The sequence below is a fragment of the Morone saxatilis genome, unplaced genomic scaffold (genome assembly GCF_004916995.1).
Source record: "Morone saxatilis isolate NCDOM2014 unplaced genomic scaffold, NCSU_SB_2.0 Contig6, whole genome shotgun sequence".
Lineage (NCBI taxonomy): Eukaryota > Metazoa > Chordata > Actinopteri > Moronidae > Morone > Morone saxatilis.
The window spans coordinates 477,292-499,474 of record NW_023340206.1 but is presented as its reverse complement, the minus strand read 5'-3'; the positions used below and the strand labels follow the sequence as shown (position 1 = coordinate 499,474).

Genomic DNA, 22,183 nt, shown 5'->3' with positions numbered 1-22,183 from the left:
TAACATTATGGCCACCAGGGTGCCCAGGTGGTCATAATGTTATGGCTGACCTTTTTTATTTTACCAACACATTGACATAATTCATTGTGAGTTGAAAATGAAAAGGATCATAACTTTTTCTACCATGGCGGCTAAGGTATTTAAGTATCTAGCACCATATGCAATATACGAGTGGCCCATATAATGTACAGTAGACGATGACCAGGGTGGGCTATGGCAATACTTCACTTCTGTATCTCTTGCCAGATGGCAAAATCTCAAGAGTGAAACATCCCATGTTTTGCACCTCTGAACAGAATCCCTTGAAATACATACCACCTGAGACCAACATGCAATTTTCAGTGGTTCTTTTGTAAATAATAACAAACACAATTTGACTGTTTAGCACCTCACAGGCCACAAATCCTTAGAAAATATTTACTGTCGACAGTACCTTAATAACAATCAGCTAGAACTGCTGTGTTAACATGTAACATGTTATTACCACGAAAGGATACATGTGTACTCCCAGCTCTCCACCTCCTTCTGCCACAGTCTCAATGATCTTTTTCATCACTTCAGCATGTCTGAAAGTAAAGGTTAGATTAGCCAAAAGTTCTTGTCAAAGTGTAATTTTTAACACACATCAAACACATATCAAACACCCATAAACAAATCCTTTAAGACTATCACTATATAAAAAAAACATTTATATATTTTTTCTGTATGTTAATCATTGATTGTAGTATCTCAATATCGTAAAGATACAGATACAGATGAGTGGGGCTTTAATATCACTGTTTATAGAGTATGTCAGCTAAAGGATTAGCTCTGCATGATCAGGCAACCAAAAATCATTGAACCGGCTTGTCAGCTCTCAAGCAGTGGAAGCTATAATTTATAACTCACAGACAATGACTGATAATGAACAAAATGTCCACGATAAAGCATCTATACAAAAGTTACAATAATGATGGTGAAATTGTTCTTCAAGTTCTGTCTGACCTGCAGGGGTGGACAGAGCACATGGCAGGTGGAGGAAGGTGTGGGTGGTTCTCAATAGTGACTGTCTTCTTCACATGGTCCTGGCTGATGTCCTCGTACATCTGTTCTACAGTCAGTGGTTGCCTGTCCTGGGAAACACCACATCAGCTTGATGAACTCCGGAGTCTTTCCCTAGCATAGCTGACAAAAATCATTTACTGCAGCTTTAAGAAAAAGAATACTAACTCCACATTATTGGCTTCCATGTTTATCAAAACTCTGTCCTAAAAATGAATGTTATTTGACTGCTACAAAGACGTATAGTGAACTGTGTAAAATCTGAGATTCTCTAAATGTGATTTAAATATTTTACTATATGACAAATGCCTCCTGTCTCCTATAGAGTGCTGAAAGAATGAGTCCCAAACATTGACAGCATATATAGGTCCCAAAACCCAGAAATGACGCCTCTAAGTCAGTGGATATTTGAATCGGTTTAAGCTTAAGAGATTTTCACGCTTTCTTTGGTAACATTAAATATATATAATATATAATATATTAAAATCAATTACAAGTTGGAAGTTTAGTGGTGGTGGTGTTAAAATCATGCATCCATGGTGTAGTTTGTTCATAGCCTAAAGTTATCTTTTTACTTCTAGTCATTGCATTTCAAAAATCATAAAAGTGGTGTTAATTTGTGAAGATTATCTTACTTAACAGAACATATAAGTATCATAAACATTTGTATGCAACAGAGCTTATTTTCTGCAAAATTCAATCCAATGAGAAATCCCACTGGCTTTTTGTCAAAGGAATCAGAGCGAAGCTAACTTCTGGGTTGTTCTAAAATGTCATCCTTGCAGCACTCTATAGAATAGAAAAACGCTTCCATTCTTATACTGTACTTTTTCAGGTACATACTTCATCATATCCAAACAGCCAGAGTCGAGGGGTCTGGTAGTATTTATCATACGTGATGTACAGGTCATATGTTCTAGTCTGAAGGATGGCATCTTCACTCCCAGGCTCTGCTTTGGCTTTAGTTTCCACCATTTTACTGGTGTCCAGGGTTGCCTAGACCGAGGACAGAAGTTTAAGGTGGAAGTTAGGTTGATGATAACAGATATTAGATCACACAATAAATAACATGTTGCAACCCTTTCGAGCTGTCTACCTCATCTGTTTCCAACAAGCCACTTTCCTCGTATTCTGAAATGACAGCATTAAAGACAACATGAGCAAGTGAAAGAAACAAAGTAACTGCTCATTACTGGAGGCTATGAGTAAGATATGAATACCTTCCATATCTGCTGCTTCTCCATCTTCATCATCATCTTCATCATCATCGTCACAACATGCTGCAGATGTGGCATTCATATTCTTGTCCTAGAGGAATTCAAAGTAAAAAGGATCCATTTGGAACTTGCACTACAGTTGAAACAAAGTGGTAATGCTCAATTCTCATAAACATCAGAAGACTAAACACAATTTCAAAAGGTCTTTATATGAACCTCAGGACCGAAATGAAAAGCATCTGAAATAGCTAAGTAAGTGGACATTTTTAAAGAACGCACACAGTATATGCATTCCCTGAAGTCAAGAATGAACCTACGCGCTAAACTGAACTGAACCTCTGAGTGTGAGACCATTATTCTCTTCTCAACAATATGGCAGATAGTAATGGCAAATCTTTGAATGTAATTTTTTAATGCCATGAGCAGCAAAAACAGGTTTATTCTAATTTAGGTGAACAGAACCATTTACAACAATAATATGTTGGGTGATATTTGATATCTGTTGTACGTGAACACATGACATATTATCATCTTTTAAGCTGAACTTGTTAGCAAACAGTTGCTTATTTCAACATTCAGCAGTTGCATCATGATCATGATCATGCATTTGGAGACATGTTTGTGTCCACGATAAATGTCCGATATTCACTCTCTTTTAGCTCTGTTTTTGGTCTCTACCATGTCCTGAGGGAAATATCTGGCTCTAAAGATGCTAAATGATCCACTGATAATTCTCTGTAGATTCATAAGAGACACCTTTCACATTGTATTATTATTAGAAAAATATTGATTATAACCGCTTTTAGTTTACTAAACTATAATTTACGTTTGAAATTTTTGGATTTCACATTGTATTTAGAATCTACGGAAGTATACTGCACTCACTTGAGAAAAAAATGTTTTTCTTTGTTTTCTCTCAGGGGGGCTATGTTGTTAATTCAGAAAAACTGAGTACTTTTTTTTTCATAAAAAAGTATTTCAGAATTTTTAGATATAACTGATTAATTCACAAAAACAGAGCAGATTTGTATTTTTCAAAGTGAATGGAAGAAACTTCTGTAAGAATCAACAGGAAACCAAAAAATATACAAGCGTACCTTATTATTGTCCAGTGAAATTTCTCGTACAGCATCTGTGACTCCTAACACACCTGCTGAAACACATCACAGTCAGAAACTATTCAGACCATCTTTACAAACTCTATATACGATGACACTTACTAAGGTCTCACTATAGTTATCTTAATTTTTACATAAAAAAACTGACAATATGACATATTCTTTTTAAGCAAAGTTGGTTATATTGATCTTGTTCTAGTCTTTACAGTCACTTAATTAAGGATTAAGATTGAAAACTTTCCAGAACATGCAGGCAACAGACATGATATTTTAAGTCTAGCCTCGGTTCTCAAATGGCAAATATCTTTGACCATTAAAACATATGGGCAGCCGTTACCTATTCTGTGTTATCATGTTTGGTTCAGGAGATATGATGCAAAATACATCATTCTGTTATGGCAGAAAGTAAAAATGCCACGAGGCATTTTTGCAATGTCTCCTTTGAAAATGCTCTAAAAAATGCTCCAAACTGTACATGTATACCCAGTTTCAGTTTCAAGCTTTTATAAGTGAACATTTCCCCTCACATTTGGCACATATAATCTGGATTAGATGCAAACAGTCTGCAGCAAATAGGAAAATTAATATATTAATCGTACACGTTTGCACATCAGTCCATCCCACATGTGTTTCTGACGGAACTAGATGACCATGAAATGAAATGTAGATGATGAGAAATGATGTCCAACCTGAGTTGTGGTAAGTGTCCACCCAGCCCCCATCTCCATCATCCTCTTCTATGATGGCTTCCAGCTCATCTGAATACTCCATCTGTTTACAACGCTTATAACAGGGAACTGCAAATACAGAGTCAACACAGAGAGGTAGGGTTAAACAAAACCAGATTTGCTGATGGTAGGGATAAAAATCTTCGTTTGCTGACAGTTAAAATAAATGTATGGGACAGTTCAGATGAAGAAATTAGTCTGTATTACAGCAATGTAGCTGCAACCAGTAGTAGTAGTTTGCAAAACTGAAAATGAAGAGCTATTGCACAGCTGCAAAGTATTAAGGGAACTTCACTTGGACTGTGCCACTGAAATGAAATTTCCATTTTCAGTGTTAATTAGAATTTAGTTAAAATCAATAAGCAATTAAATTGAAAAAATATTTTTACATTTAAATAATATTTGAAAACATTTAGTAGATTATTGATTTGTTATTGAAGATTTTATATATATATATGAGATTTAAACAGAGCTGGTGATTGTTGGAACAGTGGAAAGACTAACACAGATGTTTTTGGTGAGTTTTATTTTGTTTCTGTCCACTTAGAATTAAGTTATGATGTTACAATGATATGCTAGTTAAAATTACCATTTTTGTCTATGGAATCCTGTGCAAGTGATAGCGATATTACTGCTGTTTCTGGTCAAACAAAAGGTCTATCTCTTCCCATAATGTTGTCACTAAGAATAACAATCTGAGCCTGAGTCAATGGCAAAAACAGGCACTTTTAGTAGACATACTGACATGTGCATTTGTCCTCAAGGATTAACATTGGCTTACACTGTAGCAATTGCAGCCCTTTTCACAGACATTTCCACAGCTAACTCTGTGAATTAAGTGTTTATTTTGACCAAACCAGTGTTGGTGATTGTTGGAAAGAGTGTGGAAAGTCAAAAAAGAAAGTTTTTGCGTTTTGTTTTTTTAAGAAGCCATTGCTCCACTGCAACATTCAGTGTTAAGTGAATTTAGTATATATATAAATGTCAATTAATAAACAAATTCTTAAAAACGGAATAAAATGATTTTAGGGCTATTCAATTTTACTTTCATAACTCACATTTTTTTTGTGTGAATGTGTGTGAAAGGGTGAATGTGGCACATAGTGTAAAAGCGCTTTGAGTGGTCGGAACACTAGAAAGGTGCTATACAAGTACAGGTCCATTTACCATTTACCATTTCATTAATGCAAAGACACTTAGCCAGTTTGCACACTGCAAATCACATTAGGACAAACCCATGGAAATTTTAGAGTTACTTCACTGGGGAACTATCATCTATGGGGAACCTGGAGAGAGTTGTTTATGTAACAAATACAAATTGTTGATGTGAAAGTGAGTAGCTTATAGGTGTGGAAGAAAAATGAGAGGTCCATGCTTTAAATCCATTTCTTACCATTGCGTGTCAAGAGAAACTGTTTATCCTGAGGCAAATATGGCTTCACCTTGACCTCTTCCCCACTGGCCCTTGGGAGACAGAATCACAGAGATAAAAACATTATTTCAGGCCATGTATTTTGTGCTCATTATACTGTCACTAAAAACACTGGTCACAAAATCCCTTATTTTAAACTTGACTTAATTCACATTAATTTCAGGTTTTATAAACCACTGTTTTAGGTTTACTTTCATATGCCTTTTTAAAGGAGGAACATAAGCTTAATGACTGAAGTGTAATGTGTTTGGGCAACACAAATCAATGAGTGGAAGAGGTTTAGACAATCTTGTGCCAACAGGGATGTGTATCATTGAGATGTTTACAATAAAAATGCCAAAACAGTATCTGACTTCTGGTGCCAAAAAAAACTTTTGACATAAAAGATACAAAATAACTCAACAATAGAGAAAATTATCTCTTTAATTCCATTCTCAGTTGTTGATAATGTGCTATGAGGTGACAATAAATGGTGTGATGCAACTTGGGTTTCTTCAAGTGGAATATTGCACTATACTGTGAAATTCAACAAGAGGAACAGAGAAGTGAGCATTCAAGAGCCACAACAGGTCAGGTATTGTTACTGTAAAGCCTTACAAGTTACACAGAATCAGAACTGATTGCGTAAAGAATCATTACCACAGTACTAACATTACTACCAGTCAGAATCACAGTACTAACATTAGTATCAGCAGTAACCATAGTACTAACATTAGTATCAGCAGTAACCACAGTACTAACATTACTACCGCTAGTAACCACTGTACTAACATTACTATCAACAGTAACAACAGTACTAACATTACTATTAGCAGTAACTACAGTACTGACATTACTACTACCAGAAATCACACTGACTACTTTGACATAACAGTAGCATTTCCTACCATCATACAGCCATCTGTCTGTGTGTATGTATGAGTACCTTGGTGGTTCTACACATGTGGACAAAATTCTTGGTACCCTTCCGTTAAAGAAAGAAAAACCTACAGTGGTCACTGAAATAACTTGAAACTGACAAAAGTAATAATCATCATTTTTGTCCATGCCAGTTTCATTAGTTTGTTTGTCGTTGAAGCACAATTTAAAAAAAATGTCTGATTTTCATTAGTTAATTTTCAGTAAATTTGTATTTATTATTGTCAGTTTCATGTTATTTCAGCGACCTTTGTGGGTTTTTTCTTACTTTAACGAAAGGGTACTAACAATTTTGTCCATGTGTGTATATACAGTGTACCACAGAGACAAACAAACAATACAAGATAATAAAATAACGACCTATTTGAAAGTTGAGCTGTGAGCTCCTTCTTGTGACCACTCTCCCAAACATCAACAACACATTCAAGAGCTAATAATCATTGTGGCACACTTACTATGACAGATTCATTTATGTGTGATTCAGCTCCGAGTATACACTCACCATTTCCATGTGGGACAGTGGTGAACCAAGTGATCTCCAGCTGCTACAAACTAAAATACAAAGGAAGAGGATTAAGCATGAACCTTTAACAGACAAGTTGTATGATTTAGAGAAAGGTGAAATAATAATCAAAAATGATAGATGGGCCTTTAACAAGCATGTTCTCACCTCCTCTGGTGTAATGACTCCAGTCTCTTTGAATTTCGATTCCTGAGATTAATAATAAAAAGTCATTAACATCCAGCTGTAAATAGACGTGGAGCGCATAAAGCAGAATTGTGCAAATGATTATATGAAGGGTCGATATTCCTTTAGGTCTATTAGCTTGTATCTAATCACTGTTTTAGTTAACACTCGCTAAATGAATACTGTTACTGTGTTACTGTGTTACTGTGAGCTACTGGCTAGCACTGATCATCTGTTCATGTGTTTATGACACCTCATAGTAGCCACCACCTATCAACAAGCTAGCTCATGTAATGTAAGTTTACCTTCAACACTGGGGTGAGGAACTCAGCCACTCCGAGTGCCGTGCCTTTCACTGTGTTTATCACGTTCTGCATCTTGTAGACTCCCTTTTTGGTAAAACGCGTTCGTTTTCTAAACCCGTCCTGTCAAAATGACAATTATTTTGACATAGCTACTCAAGCAGGGTGCCAGCAAGAACAAATCACATGATACGTCTGAACACTTCCGTTTATGATACTCTCGCGATGAGTGAGGCGGTGACATGAATGCGCGTGAAACTATAGCGTTAGATAGCGCGTAGTCTGATTATTATTCTTATTAAAGGATGTGTCTGTTGCTACATTTGCTAACATTACAGACTGTTTGCTATGTTTAGGTGTGAGTCAAGTTGCTAGGCTAAGCTAGCAGTGCGTATGCTGCTTTATACCTAGCAAGCTGTCAGTATGTGGAGGTTCTCAGCGAGGTCAGTGATATGGAAAGCAAAGGTCCTCCGCGGGCTTCATTCAGTCAACGCTTTAAAGTTCAGGTCGAATGGATCGTGTGGCAGTGTTTCGGGGAAGAAGTGGGTGAGACCCAGTGGGTTTGACACGGGTTTGAAGGCTTTTAACAGCCTGACTAAACAGAAAGAGCCTCTCATTCTGGCAAGAGAGGGAGTAGCTACCTGGTACGGAATATGTGATTAATATATACCGCATTGCCCATATTCATAGCCGCATAATAACACAGAATTTCATATGTGTTGTCTCTCAGGTACAGCTGTGGACCCACTGTGTACGACCAGGCCCACCTGGGTCATGCATGGTACTGGTATAAACACTTTGTGTACAAACTAAAGAGTGTAAAATGTGCCTGAGTTAAATGGCTTTATGTCTTGTCACAGCTCTTATGTCCGGTTTGATATCGTGCAGAGGATTTTGTCCAGGTTGTTTGGAATCACTGTCATCCATGCTATGGTCATCACTGACATTGATGACAAAATCATCAAGAGAAGTTTGGAGGTAAAATCACAAGAGCATTTTTTCTTATACACGTTTTCCTTTTTATTGGAAGTCTGAACAATAGAACAAATACAGTGAATACTTTGATTGGTATGCGATCTAAAAGAGATGAACACCCATATACATGTACATCCCAAGACAAACTAGGGGAAACGAAAGAGATTAACTTGTTAAATTGTAACATTAGCAGCCAATTGCACAATTATTGTTGACCATTCTTCATAGGGGGATGGGTGCTATACTGATGTATAGCTGTTGGGAAAGCCCATCCATCCCAACTCAAATGAGGAATTTGTAAGATTTGCTGGAATTTTCACTATCATTTTCACTATGTATTTCACTGATCCATCTGTGTATTATTTTTGGGGAATTAACCTATTGGCCATTGACTGCTGTCTTTTATTAGCTTTGTTGAAAACATCTTTAATTTGTTTCCCTTGTTGTATAGGAAAATGTTTCCACAACCATCATATCCACAATGTATGAGGATGAATTCAAGAGGGATATGTTGTCATTAAAGGTATGTGATTAGATCATATTCAATGTCTTGTTACATTAAAATGAGATTTAATTTACAGACCACCGTCAAGCCTGATATAAATGGTAACCACTGTATCTATAAACATGTATTTGTATTCTGTTATTGTTTTGAGGTCATTCCTCCTGCAGTGTATTTAAGAGTCACTGAGAACGTGCACCATATTGTTGCATTCATTGAGAGGATCATCCAGAATGGACACGCTTATGCAACAAAAGAAGGTCATTTTTTATGAATTTGTTAATATTATTTCTCTTATGAAATAATGGCTGTATCCCCATGGTACTTGACATTTGGGAAATGCCGTGATTGCAGGTGACGTGTATTTTGACATCCAGTCCATTGGTGATCGATATGGCAAGTTTGTGAGAGCTGTGGAATATCAGGGAGAACATGGTAAGTGTCTGTGTCTGCTTCAGCAATGTCATTGATTTTGTTATATTAGAGGACAGGTGTATATCACTGAAGCCAGTTCTTTTGAATAGATCGAGTGAAATGCTGTTATTCTTGTTTAAAGGAAATCTCCTTTTTCTTCCAGCTGGAATGCTCAAACTGTAAAGGAGAACAAGGAATACAATGTCTAGTCCCTCTATAGTTTTAGCTTCAGCTATAAAATATAGATAGAATGAAATTGTTTCTTCAGGGCCTATACATATACCGATTATTAGCAATCAAGGAAACCAATAATCAATATACATTTGCTATAAAGATTAGTGTCAAAATTTAGAATAACTAGTGGTGGAGTGCAACCGTGGACAATTTTTAGCTACATGTATTAATACCTCCACTACATTTTGGAAGTAAATATTGTACTTTACTCCACTATATTTATTTGATAAATGTAGTAGCTAGTTACTTTGCAGATTGACATTATTAATACAAAATGTAAATCAAGTAATAAATGATGATGTATTATTATAGATTAAGCAACCAAGCAGTATAAAGTAAGTAAAGTGCTGAACACATGAATGTATCAATAATTATAATCCAATATAGATATTTACAATATGTTTAATATTTAATATTAAATTATTACTCTACTATTACTTGTGAAGATCTAACCAATCAGATAGTGTTGTGGGCGGGACAGAGAGGCAGCTGCATCAAGCCAAAGTAGCGCTTAGTATTTTTTCAGCAATCAGATTAAAAAAATAACAATACTATTATTAGAAAAAAAAAAAAAAAAACAGTTCTGACATTTATTCTCTGTAGTTGTTCTTTCTGTTTTAATTTCTCAAATTGTCTTTGTTACCAATCAGAGTTCTTCCCAAGCAACGATTAAAAGTTCTCAAATTTGGCTTTTTAAGAGCCACACACACTGTGATTACTGGCACTGCTTGCTCTCTATTAGGCAGACTATATGTCACCTTTAACAAACTACACATTTCTTCAGGCAGCGCAACTAAGCGAGACCCACGAGATTTTGCTCTTTGGAAGCACGCCAATCCTCAGGAACCATACTGGGACTCTCCGTGGGGCAGAGGAAGACCAGGCTGGCATATCGAATGCTCTACCATCGCTAGGTTTGGATTTACAATAACCTGTCTGCATCATTTAGTGTCTTACTATATGTTAGTGATTCAGTCCAGTGATTCCCAACCCGCTGTACTGATATGACTTCACGATTAGTGGACGACCTGCTCGACCTCTGAGCCACAGTCCAAAACTAGCACTGGTTTTAGACGTACTTCTAACACTAACAGGAATGATAGGAAAGGATTTCGGCACAATTCATACTCAACTAAATTTTATTTATGATTGACTAATACTTTGAAGCCCAGTCTAATGCAGTATCTATCTAGTTGAAACTAATGCAATCTAATCTAACAGCTCTATAATAAGTATTTTATAGAGGTTCTAATCTTCAGAGGACTGTGTACGATCATTTGAGAGGATATGTTTGGCTTGTATTATCTTATGTTTCTAATATCTAATCTACCCTCAGTGGTATAAATGATTTGCATTGGTTTAAGCAAGGTGTACTCAAAAGGTTGTAAAGACAAAATGTGAATGCAGTATTTTTGTCCAGTGGGCAAACTACCTCCTCTACTCAGGTAAATCGGTTTGGCTCTGTAGCAAAACATTAATTTGCATTTTCCCTTTTCATATCAATAAGATTTATTAGTAATTAGTAATAGTAATTATATTGCGTGCTTTCAGACTCAGTTGTCTTTGTGGTGGTTTCAGCTCAGTGTTTGGGAGTCAGCTGGATATCCACTCTGGAGGTATCGACCTGGCCTTTCCTCACCATGAGAATGAGATCGCTCAGAGTGAAGCCTATCACCAGTGTGGACAGTGGGCAAACTACTTCCTCCACTCAGGTAAATCCCCAATCCCAGCAGGGTTTTGACTAAAAAATCACATTGGAACCAATGAGTGTGGAAAGTACGGGTGCTTGGGGGGAAAAAATCAAATAGTTAAACGTGGATTGACTGAATAATAAAGAGATACTTAAAAAGTGCTTGAATTTAGCCTGTGATTCCAGAATTTTATACATTAGTGCTAGGCCAAGGTTGATACACTTTCATAACCATAAAGTAATAAATACGTATGGTTGATATGTTTGGTAGATGTAACTATTGATGAAAAAAGAAGGGGTGCACTGAGGCCAGACATGAACATTTAGTATCAATATCTGAATATTTAATTTTCTCAAAATGAGATTTTGCTTACACTCAAATCTCCAAATTCGTAATCAGTACAGCTACCAAATTTTACAGACTAATTCCGTGAAGAAATAGTAGGTAATGTTTATATATATATATATATACATATATATATATATTATTTATTTATTTATTTATTTATTTATTAATTTTTTTTATTTTATAATGCGTTTTATGTTAAAAAAATGCGAACCTGGGGTTTTGAAGTTGTTTTTAAAACTGTAAAAAAACTTACATGTACTTAAATTTCCCCAATATGTCTTAATCTCAGCATTTCATCCATTTATGTGAAGAAACCTAATGAAATTGTTATTTTTAAAGTTTAGATAAATATTTAGGATCTCAACTTGGAAGACCTGAACACAAGCTATCTTTACAGAGCCTTTACTCGCTGATAAACAGCCTTGTTCTGCATTGGAAAAGTCAAAACCTCCACAGAACTAATAGAACAGTGGCCAAGCATCAGGAAGAACAAAACACTGAATTTGTCAAAAAAAAGAAGTCTATTAAGTATGTATGATTGTGAAAAAAACAAACAAAATACACACAGAATTGTGTCTCTAATGCAATATTCACATAATCTGCTCAAAATCTATCAAAATTGCTAATTTTATACAAACTTTCTGCAGTTATTGTGTTCAGTATTTCACCAATACAGTTGTTCTGTAATGTTATTGTTATGCATTGAAGATAATATGAAATATCCATAAAATGTGTCAGTTTAGTCTAAAGATAGAAAAGGGGTCCCTTAAGGAAAAAGGTTAGAAACTACTGTCACCAAGTACCAAAGAAACCAGAAGATATTCACAATTGAGAAGATGAAATCAGAGATTTATTTTATTTTTTTTCAAAAGCCACTTAAAACGATTAATTGATCATCAAAAAGTTGCAGATTAATTCAATTCAATAGTTGACAAATAATCTGCTAATCCTTGCAGCTGTAGTTATCTGTGAGAACTCTGGGCACTGCTGCACAACTCTGCATATGTCAAGTCAAGAGGCTTCCCCTCAAAAGACTGCCACACTTACTGTTTCTGTTTGTGAATATGTGCACCTGATTGGTTGTTATTGTTTTTAGGACACTTACACCTAAAAGGCAGTGCAGAGAAAATGTCTAAATCTTTAAAGAACTATGTCACCATCAAGGTAAAGTCATCATGAATTATTCATCACCTATTGAGTAAATCAATCATTTCTTGTATCTTCCATGTTGTATATTGACGTTCTGTTTTTGTCTTCCATCAGGATTTCCTGCAGTCTTACTCTGCCAATGAGTTCCGTATGTTTTGTCTTTTGAGTAAATACCGGTCAGGTGGGTAAACAATTAATTTTTTTTTGAAGTTTCTTTTCCACAGTGCAATGTGATATGAAGACATTTTGAATCCATATGTTTATCATTTAATGGCAGAAATAATTTTTAATTATTGGTACATTTATACATAACTATATTAGTTTAAAACAGTATTTCTTAATGCATGATGATGATGATGAAAGAATTGGCAAATTATTCCAGTGGCAAAGTAATGAAGCAGGATGTAGACTGTGTTAATTGCAGTAATATGATTTATGTGCTGTCTCCACAGGTATTATCTACAGTGACAGCAGCATGTCGGAGGCTCGGACCTCTCTGGGAACCATCTCCACCTTCATCCATGATGCTCAGGCCTACATGAAGGGTCAGGTGCAGTGTTCACCTGTACAGGAAGCTTTGCTCTGGGAGAGGTAGTTACTTTCTCCACAGTTTGAATAATTCATTCATGTTTTGATTCTTCATCATATTTGTTTCGCTTTCTGTTATACTGAGTTTCTGTTGAGTTCTCAACCCATATTATCTGTATGTGTGAGAGTAAAACAGTATTTCATGTGAAATGTCCAAATTGGTGATTGACACTTTGACCATGGGAAAGTAAGTATAGTGTACAATATTTTGAAAAAAGGTTTGATGTGTGGGAACATATTGAAAATGCATAATTTGGAGAGTAAGGTTTTTTATGTGTTGGCTTGAATTGTGCATCACTTGCCTCTTGTGGCATACATGATGATATTTTCGGATTGTCCATCAGTCTTTCTGCCATCTGGCATAAATGGCCCACACTTTTGACTTTAAGCTCAAAAGTCATTGTGAAATGACCTTGACAAACATGTCTTTGGTCATACGAATTGATGTAGTAATTACAACAACATTTTACACAGTTGTTTACTTGGATCCAATGAAGTGATGATATTTTTTCATCCAAAAGGTCCAAGGTCAACTTCATTGTGGCATCATAATATCCTGGAAAAACACTTTTTTGACCCCAACACCATAACTCAGGGACAGGTTGGGAGATTGTCCAAATATTTCACAGTTGATATGACACTGAATTGACTCTTTTAGTCAAAAGACTAGAGACAAGAGTATGAGTCTGGACAGATCTGGGCAGAGAAACTGCAACTTGACTTGCAACTTTGTTGGAGGAAGCATCCATCCAGTTCTTGTTTGTTTAAAGGTTTGTCTCTAAAAGACATTCGCATTGTTACAAGGTGATTTGAAGTCTATATTTGTTTGTCCCCCTAAAAAACCGAAAAGGTAAGAAAGTATTATTTATTTCTTCTTCTAGTTATGTTTGAGCTGACTGGGAGAACTTGTGTTTCTTCAGGTTGACTGAGACTAAATCCAGCGTGGTGAAAGCACTGGCAGACGACTTTGATACCCCGAGAGCCATAAGTGCTGTGATGAATTTGATTTATCATGGAAACTGCCAACTCCATCCTGTTTCTGAGGTAACTCGCTGTGCCTCGCTGCACACCTGACTCTCTTGGAAATACATAAACACACTGAAAATTACACTTAACACTGCTAAGTCTTCAGCCACCCCAGAAGGGGAACAAGAATGTAATCGCGAAGGGGAAAGTTAAATAGATCGCTGACTGTATGACCACAGCTAGCAGGGAAATAATTTCTGTGTGTATTGTACCCGTTTAGTGTGATGGAGCAGCTCGGAGCCCTGCCGTGTTTGCAGCGATGGTCAGCTACATCAGAGATGTCTTGGACGTGTTTGGGATAAATCTGATGCACAGTAAGGTCAGTACTCAGGACAGGTTTTTGTCATTTTTTTAGATTCACAACTGGTGGCAGGGCAGCATTTGTGTGAATGAGTCAAAAAACAACAGCATGGGTCTCAAACTCAAATTGGCTTGTATTGTCATCTCACATTCCCTCCCCTCTGATGTCCCGCCTTCACATGCAGGAGTCTGATGCTGTTTGTCATCAGGGAAGTCTGGAGGGCGTCATGGAGCAGCTGACCCGTTTCAGAACTGAAGTTCGAGCATTCGCACTTGCTCGTCAAGATGGCCTGACCGCTGGATCTCTCAACAAACCTGGACTTTACCCAGAGAGAATCCCTCTCCTCAAAGCTTGCGACACCATCAGAAACAACCTGGCACCCTTGGGTGTGCTGATAAAGGTATGCTGGGTCAGCTCACATCAAACTGAAAACTGAACTGTGGCAACATGCAGCGTTTATTCTGATATCAGATATTTCAAGTATAGTTTACAGGGAGATTTATTTTTCTTGTTTTCAGGATAGAGGAGCCAACTCGACGTGGGAGATCACTCAGAGAGGACAGGGAGTCCAGGACAAAGACCAAGAGACATCCAGCTGAAATCCACCTCAGCCTCTGAGACTCACTTTTTATTTCGGGCTTGTGGACTGAAAGACCTTTGAAAACAAGAGACCAAACAATCCTGATTCCATGAGAACAGAAACAAACTTCAGGTTATAAATGCCTGATGTGCCTGTCATCAGTGTATGAACTCATATTCCTTCATACGTCAGAAGATATATTATGTAATAAAATCTGTCTATTTAAGCACAGTCATAGATTTTATGTTCATTAGTTGTGTGTTTCTGTGGTGCAGATTTGTTTTGTATGATAAAACTTGTGTTGAAGATCCACCTAAGAAAACCCACTAATCTCTTATCACAGTGATGACAGTGAGCCACTCAGTATTAATACTGGCCCTAGAGCAGGTCCTGTGCTGATCGTACGGGACTATAAAGCTGAGTGTTGAAACAAATGCATATTAAAGGAACAGTTCTAACATTTCAAGAATATAATTATTGTTTAAAAAAATGACATCATATTAAAGTTGGTTGACAAAAGATAAAGCATATGGAAAAGGACTAAAACCTAAAGTAGTTATAACTAAAATATAAAATATATAACTGGAGTAAATAGATACAAAGAGAGTGATTTAAGTTGTATGCAGTAGAGACTCGTGATAACAAGAGCTTACGTCTAGCTGGTGTTAACAGTAGGTGAAGGGGTAAAATACAGTTGTGCCTCTGCTTTTGAGAGACAAAGTGTAGGAGACATTTCAAAGATGGCCAGCAGGGGGCATGATTATCTAAGTTACAAGGAAATTAATGAAAAGATTGTAAGACAGAATATTTTTACTTTGCTGTACGACCAGAACGTAAACATGAGTAGCTGGGGTTCCCAAACCTCTTCCCTTGGAGGGCCAGAGCTCAGTGATGTCAATGATCAAAGATCTTCTTTGGTTGATGGACTGTCACATGACCTTCCTTGTCTGCTGCTTTTTAACAATGACTACAGGTGGACAATCTAAGTGACATCACATGCAGAAAAACCTCTGTTGCAGTTTAGGTAACTAATGAACTAGTTGGTTCTTTCAAGAAAGCCACTTGTGTATAAATTCAAACGTCACACTCCTCTTGAATAGAAATGGTAAATGGACCTGTACTTGTATAGCGCCTTTCAAGTCTTCCGACCACTCAAAGCGCTTTTACACTACATGCCACATTCACCCTTTCACTAACTCCCCCCATCAGCGATGGCAAAGTCCATCGAACAGAAATTAACGCATTCTGTTTTTACACATTCACACCACCCAATGCACAGTATCAGTATCTTGCTCAAGGTTACTTATACATGTGGCGGCAGACGCCGGGGATAGAACCAACAACCTTTCGATTAGAGGATGACCTGCTTTTCCTCTGAGCCACAGCCGCCCTACTCTGCTTAAAATTAAAGGGTGAGGACATCTCCATGTTAGGTGTGAATTTCATGATCTGTATGACATGATCACCATGAAAGTCACAGTAAAAAAGTCCAAACACAGAAACGTTTTGACAAAAATATGAATCTCAAACTGTACTTTTTATTTATTTATTTTTTTCCCACAACAAAGCAAAGTCACTGTTTATCCATATTGTTGGGCTTCATTTCATGTCATACACAGTTACTGTGTCTTCATTTCAACTTTTAAATGTCTTTTTGAAGCCAATAGCAGTCCTTGATGTGCTTTTCACAAGCAGCTTAGTGAAAACTTCAGACGTTACTCTTCAGGAGTCTCATAAACACTGTGGTCCAGGTGTCCTGCATCAGTGAGGGGTCTGTCAGGCAGTGCTGCGGCTCTCAGGCGTCAGGTTGATGAGAGAGTTACTGGCCTGAGCCAGCTCTGTAATGGACACTCTGCCTCTCTGTCTGATGAACTGAGCCACTGAATCCAGCTCCTCTGGAGTGATGGAGATAAACTTCCCTCTGTCATCAATCACTCCTGCAGGACACATACATCGCATTATATATATTTAAAAAAAAAGTATCAAACTTTTTACACCATATTAGTACCACTGTAATGACCGACATTAAAATACAGTAGTGTAGGCCAACACTGTTCAGCTATAGACAGTTCACAAAGCAGGCTGGTTTATTCCTTTATTTGTTTATTTATTTATTGTTGACTTTGCTCAGCCAAAGACATGGTGTACAAAGAGGTACCACTATAACTGATACTTGGTGTCAGCATGGTGTAATAAATCATGGATGTATGCACACCCTATGGTGCATGAAAACTCTGTAGCAGGCTGATGCTGGAACAAAACTACTACAGGAAAAGCAAAACTTGCTTTGAATTACATTTCAAGAATATCATAATTTAGTATTTTCATTCGACTGGATGTCATTTGATAGTATTAAATGTTTTTAAAATAATGAATGTCTTTTTTTCACAAATGGATTCCTCCATACACCACTAGAGGGAGGTCACATACCACAGGTAGTTGTGTATTGTATGTGTATGTATACTGTATGCGCATTTGGATGAAAAAGCTCAAAGGGATGTCTTTGAATCCTGTGTTTTGTCCAACCAACAGTTTAACACCAATTTTATTTTGCAGAAAATGGTAGATAGTAGGTAATGTTGGCATTAATGATTACTTCTCTGATGATCGACTAATAAAGGAACATTTCTACATGCCGTTTATTCAAAGAGTAAGAGCCCATGTTTTATCTGAGGAGCATCATCCATATCAGCCCTGGTCACACTGACCTGTGAGGGAGCCTTCAGCTAACAGGTCCTGCAATCTGCTAATAGCATCCTGTGTCCTCATCCCAAATTGAGAAGCCAAGTCCTCCAGAAGGACCACCTTAGAGCTCTGCAGTACAGAGGGGACACTGTTCAATACAGTACATTCACATCAATACAGGGTTGAGTGTGTGGAATGTATTAGCTCTCACCTCGATGTACTGGATGAATTCTTGCAGCAGGTTGCGTGACTGAGTAAAGCACACAAACAAGTTGTTATATTTAAAAGTCAAAGGACAGAGAAAGTGGAACGTTAAAATGATACTAGCTCAGCAGAGATGTGACCTGGTCCTCAGTGAGCTGCTCCTCCTCTCCCTGGTCTTCTATGACAAAGGAGGCTTTGAGTCTTAAGTACTCCTCTTCCTCTCGTCTCTCCTGCTCCTCTTTAGCCCGGCGCTCATCCTCCTCCTGAATAAACACCAGCACAGAATCTCAGCATCTCCTCGTATGAACAAGAGTAAACAGCGGGTGAAGTGTGTGTGTGTGTGTGTGTGTGTGTGACCTGTTTCTGTTCCAGCAGTCGTTCTCGTTCCTCTTCCGTTCGTCTCTCCTGCTCTCTGAGCTCCTGCATCCTCTTCCGCTCCTCCCTCTCCTCCATCTCCACCTGTGTTGGGAGTTTTAAAACCTTAACAGTGAGCTAAAGACATCTGAGAATCGTCATTTAACACCTTTGAAAACTTTGAACAGATATAGAATAGTAAGCCATTTAGAAACATTAAGTGATCTTCCACTGTGACATCCCTTAATCCCAGCTCAGGTTGTGTCCCTATTCTAAACTACATATTAATTCTATACAGTATATACTACATATTACAGCAAAAGAGTAAGTCTGCAGTTTGACAATTTCTTGAAAGGTTACAATACATGCGCTTTGGACAAACTGCTACTTTACAATGTCTCTGCCAATTGACCCTTCCAAAGTCCCGCCCCTTTTTGCTCTGTGCTCCGATAACAGTTCAGCAAGCCTTCCTGTACTATAATATGTTCTGGGCTCGTCTGTATTGGAAAGACATTTTGAAGATGCAAAACGCTACCTGACTAGCTAGCTATTTTAAATCAATTTGTAATTAGTTAGCAGATGTAACTAGCTAACGATTGATGTAAATTATCTTGCTAGTTAGCTAGCATTTTGCTACACAGCCCCATACACAACAAATTGCAATGCACTATGTGTTCTGACACCTTTTTATTAGAACTAGCATTAACTTTTTCACACACAGGACAGCCTTCGCTCCCCACCTGCATCAAAAAGCCTGTCTCCGGTTTTACTTCCTTGGACCACTTTTGATAGGTACTGACCACCCCACAAGAGCTGAATTTTCATGGAAACAGTATTCCCTTATGGGAGTGGCATCTTTCAGCAGCCATGCCACAAATCAGAAATGTTCAGGAATGATTTGAGGAACACAATAACAAGACCATGGTGTTGACTTGGCCACCAAATTCCTGGAGCATCTGTGGAATGTGCTGGCAAACAAGTCAGATCCATGGAGGCCCCACCTCACAACTTANNAAAGGATCTGCTGCTAACGTGTTGATGCCGGATACCGCAGCACACCTTCAGAGGTCTAGTGGAGTCCATGCTTCGTAATATAATTTTAGGCAATATTAGGTAGGTGGTCATAATGTCATGGCTGAGCCTAGCACATAGCATTATCCAAGTACAGGACAGGAGATACAGTAGTTGACCAAGGTTCTGACTAAGGCTTGCTCAAATGTTATTGGAGCATAAAGCAAAAAAGGGGCAGTACTTAGGAAAGGTTAATTAAAGGTGGGGTCGGTCATTCTGGAGAAAGATCGCTGACTCAACAATCAACTATCTTTCTCCAGAATGACTGACCCCACCTTTAAACTTTGACAAAATGTCAAAATGTTTTTCCCAATATTTGAGATTTTATTTTCTGATGTGAGCATTTCCTCCATTTCTATTCTGCACTTTGGGAGAATAGTGTCCATCAACAAAATCAAACATATTCAGTCAATTGTCTGCTTTGAGTCTACACCAATTTGTCACTTTTCCAGTGTGACTACACACTCAGTGCCAGCTTAGAATGGGTGGGCAGTATGGACCTCACCTCTCTCTGGGCTTTCTTGGCCTGTTTCTCCTCCAGCTTCTTCTGCTTCTTGGCTCCAACCTTTGCTGTCGGCTGGAAGTTCTGCTGCTCCACCTCTTCTTCTTCCTCATGCTCCTCCTCTGAAATCAACAGCACACTTGTCACATGATCTTTTACATAACACATTGTATGTATCACAAAATGGGAGCATTTGGCTAATTATTTTACTATTTAAGTGATTAACTTTAAAAAGTGAAATCATGTAGTCTATATGGTTGAAGTGACAGTTTTAGGACAAACAAGAGACTCTTGTTCATCAAAAAGTCTATTAAATTATGGTCCACTTTATAAACAAAATTAGAACTGTTTACCAGGTTCCACAGCTTCTCTCTGTGGTCGTCTGTTTGCCATCACCGCAGCGAAGTTCCTCCTCCTGCGAGGCATACCAGCTCCTCGCTCCTCTGCTGCCCGCTGAGGGGGCCCCGCTGCCCGGACAACATCCCTCCGCTGCTCCTCATCAGCTGAGAATGGAGAAGACACAGAACATATTATATTAGTGTCTATTAAGATTTCCTTCTATCGATTTATAGTAGTAGGTTAAAAAACTTCAGATACTTAAATCAAAAACGCAGTAATATCTTCTTCCTGAAATAGGCTTCAGCTAAAGATATCCTGATCAGGTGTTTTGGTCCTCCAGTCTTGATATGAAGTTATTTCTTAACCACTTGTAGGCCCCTCGGACTCAGGGGCCTACAAGCATGATGATTTTGGAGGTAAATCTCGGTCCAGTATGCAATTTATACAAGTGTGATGTAGAAACTTGAAGCCACAAGTGCACATACACTGTGAACAGACTTTACAGTGAAGGAGGAGACATCTTGTGTCCAGCAGGAAAACTTGAATGTACAAAATTTACATATTTGTAGAATTTTTTTGTGGAGAAAACACATCAAACACACATTATTGTTCCATGCATTCTGTCTTAATAAATGTCTTGAGGGGATCTTTAAGTTTATGCATCTATGCATTAAAAAAAACTTAAATAAAATACAGCCAATTCGTTACTTTTAATGGCAGACTTTTAAGACAAAGCAAACAATGTTTTAAAACTGCATAACAGCTTTTACGAATATAGTAACACTAACAACATAAACAGAAAAAAAGGTACAACCATTTTTGTGTCTTCAGTAAAAGCGTTTTTAGTGTGCTGATTAAGTAACGCTTAAACAATAATACAAGTTCATGTGGCCCACTGCAGCCTCCGTTGTTTAAGACGGATTGACAGCTGTTGACGTTTCTTCAATCTAACACAAAAGCAACTTCAGCAGGAAAGTATTCAGGATGACTTGCCGCTGTTTACTCACACCACATATTTTTACTACAATGTCAATAATGTGACACCGTGTCGAAAGGTAAACGTGTTAAAGCAACAGCTTGGTAAACACGATGTTAACATTAGCTCACCAACATTAGCTCTAAGGCTTCTTACCTTCCTGTGTTTTCTTTCGCACCTTCAACGCAAACACAATGAGAACAATGAGGACAGCAGCAGCTACCAGATACAGCGCTATATCCATATCGGTTCTGAGAATATACTTCCACTGAATATAAATTACTGTCCACGTCTATTTTAGTCTCCAGCTGTGGACTACGGAAGCCCGGTTTCTTCTTTGTTGTCGGATCGGGTACAGTGGTAGAGGCTGCATACCGCCACCTACTGTATTGGAGTTAACGTTGATTGTTTAAAACAAATACAAGGAAACTTGTGGCATCTTTTCTCATATTTGAGTACTGCTAAAAACATATTGCTCAATCATTCCTGCGCTATGGGAATGGTATATTTGACTTCTACACATATAAGACTACACATTATACTTAATAAAGCATTTTTACTGCATCAATTTGGAGAAATTCAACAATAAAATTCCATATTTGTACCTGCTTTACTGTACCTCAAATGAAAAGATGCCACTTGGAGGTACAAATATGGAATTTTATTGTTGAATTTCTCCAAATTGGTGCAGTAAAAATGCTTGATATTAAGTATAATTTGTATTCATCATGGGCGCATGAAACACTTTAATGTAACATATTTTATTTTAAATGTAGGTTCGAATTATAGCTTACTGTTCT

At 37.6% G+C, this 22,183-nt stretch overlaps 3 protein-coding genes across 4 annotated transcripts in view; 1 reads left to right on the top strand and 2 right to left on the bottom strand.

The window, feature by feature from the left end:
- atg3 (autophagy related 3) overlaps positions 1-7,646 on the bottom strand; it is a 9,901-nt gene extending 2,255 nt beyond the window's left edge. The window contains exons 1-11 of one of the 2 annotated variants that reach the window (XM_035677583.1): positions 7,448-7,646; positions 7,125-7,166; positions 6,957-7,006; positions 5,498-5,568; positions 4,066-4,173; positions 3,356-3,411; positions 2,262-2,349; positions 2,138-2,172; positions 1,885-2,037; positions 985-1,112; positions 498-566 (exon numbers count right to left, since the gene is read on the bottom strand). In XM_035677583.1, coding sequence (XP_035533476.1) covers positions 498-566; positions 985-1,112; positions 1,885-2,037; positions 2,138-2,172; positions 2,262-2,349; positions 3,356-3,411; positions 4,066-4,173; positions 5,498-5,568; positions 6,957-7,006; positions 7,125-7,166; positions 7,448-7,519 — 872 coding nt within the window. In that variant the 5' untranslated portion in view covers positions 7,520-7,646. The remainder of the gene's footprint in view (positions 1-497; positions 567-984; positions 1,113-1,884; positions 2,038-2,137; positions 2,173-2,261; positions 2,350-3,355; positions 3,412-4,065; positions 4,174-5,497; positions 5,569-6,956; positions 7,007-7,124; positions 7,167-7,447) is intronic. The other variant, XM_035677584.1, reaches the window with a different exon arrangement.
- Positions 7,647-7,658: 12 nt separating this feature from the next.
- Positions 7,659-15,483, top strand: cars2 (cysteinyl-tRNA synthetase 2, mitochondrial). Its single transcript, XM_035677581.1, has 15 exons — positions 7,659-8,088; positions 8,175-8,225; positions 8,305-8,422; positions 8,871-8,942; positions 9,076-9,181; positions 9,276-9,356; positions 10,354-10,483; positions 11,148-11,281; positions 12,705-12,772; positions 12,872-12,938; positions 13,210-13,348; positions 14,266-14,389; positions 14,592-14,690; positions 14,857-15,072; positions 15,191-15,483. Exons 1-15 carry the CDS (start codon positions 7,868-7,870, stop codon positions 15,269-15,271), a joined length of 1,707 nt encoding a protein of 568 aa, XP_035533474.1. The 5' UTR covers positions 7,659-7,867; the 3' UTR covers positions 15,272-15,483.
- Positions 15,484-16,770: 1,287 nt separating this feature from the next.
- Positions 16,771-21,728, bottom strand: LOC118340145 (DDRGK domain-containing protein 1-like). The gene is made up of 8 exons (XM_035678012.1): positions 21,540-21,728; positions 20,422-20,571; positions 20,072-20,190; positions 18,499-18,600; positions 18,282-18,404; positions 18,149-18,187; positions 17,961-18,066; positions 16,771-17,189 (listed from the first exon to the last, which is right to left on the bottom strand). Exons 1-8 carry the CDS (start codon positions 21,625-21,627, stop codon positions 17,029-17,031), a joined length of 888 nt encoding a protein of 295 aa, XP_035533905.1. The 5' UTR covers positions 21,628-21,728; the 3' UTR covers positions 16,771-17,028.
- Between the last annotated feature and the right edge of the window lie 455 nt (positions 21,729-22,183).

What these genes read in the sequence shown, in the direction of transcription:
- cars2 (XM_035677581.1), top strand. Translation starts at nt 7,868, where the DNA reads ATGTGGAGGTTCTCAGCGAGGTCAGTGATATGGAAAGCAAAGGTCCTC. An exon ending in GCCCACCTGGGTCATGCATG is followed by an intron (nt 8,226 to 8,304) that starts GTACTGGTATAA and finishes GTCTTGTCACAG; the next exon opens with CTCTTATGTCCGGTTTGATA. An exon ending in GGAATATCAGGGAGAACATG is followed by an intron (nt 9,357 to 10,353) that starts GTAAGTGTCTGT and finishes ACATTTCTTCAG; the next exon opens with GCAGCGCAACTAAGCGAGAC.
- LOC118340145 (XM_035678012.1), bottom strand. Translation starts at nt 21,627, where the DNA reads ATGGATATAGCGCTGTATCTGGTAGCTGCTGCTGTCCTCATTGTTCTC. An exon ending in GCGAAAGAAAACACAGGAAG is followed by an intron (nt 20,572 to 21,539) that starts GTAAGAAGCCTT and finishes CTCCATTCTCAG; the next exon opens with CTGATGAGGAGCAGCGGAGG. An exon ending in AGCAGCTCACTGAGGACCAG is followed by an intron (nt 18,188 to 18,281) that starts GTCACATCTCTG and finishes TGCTTTACTCAG; the next exon opens with TCACGCAACCTGCTGCAAGA.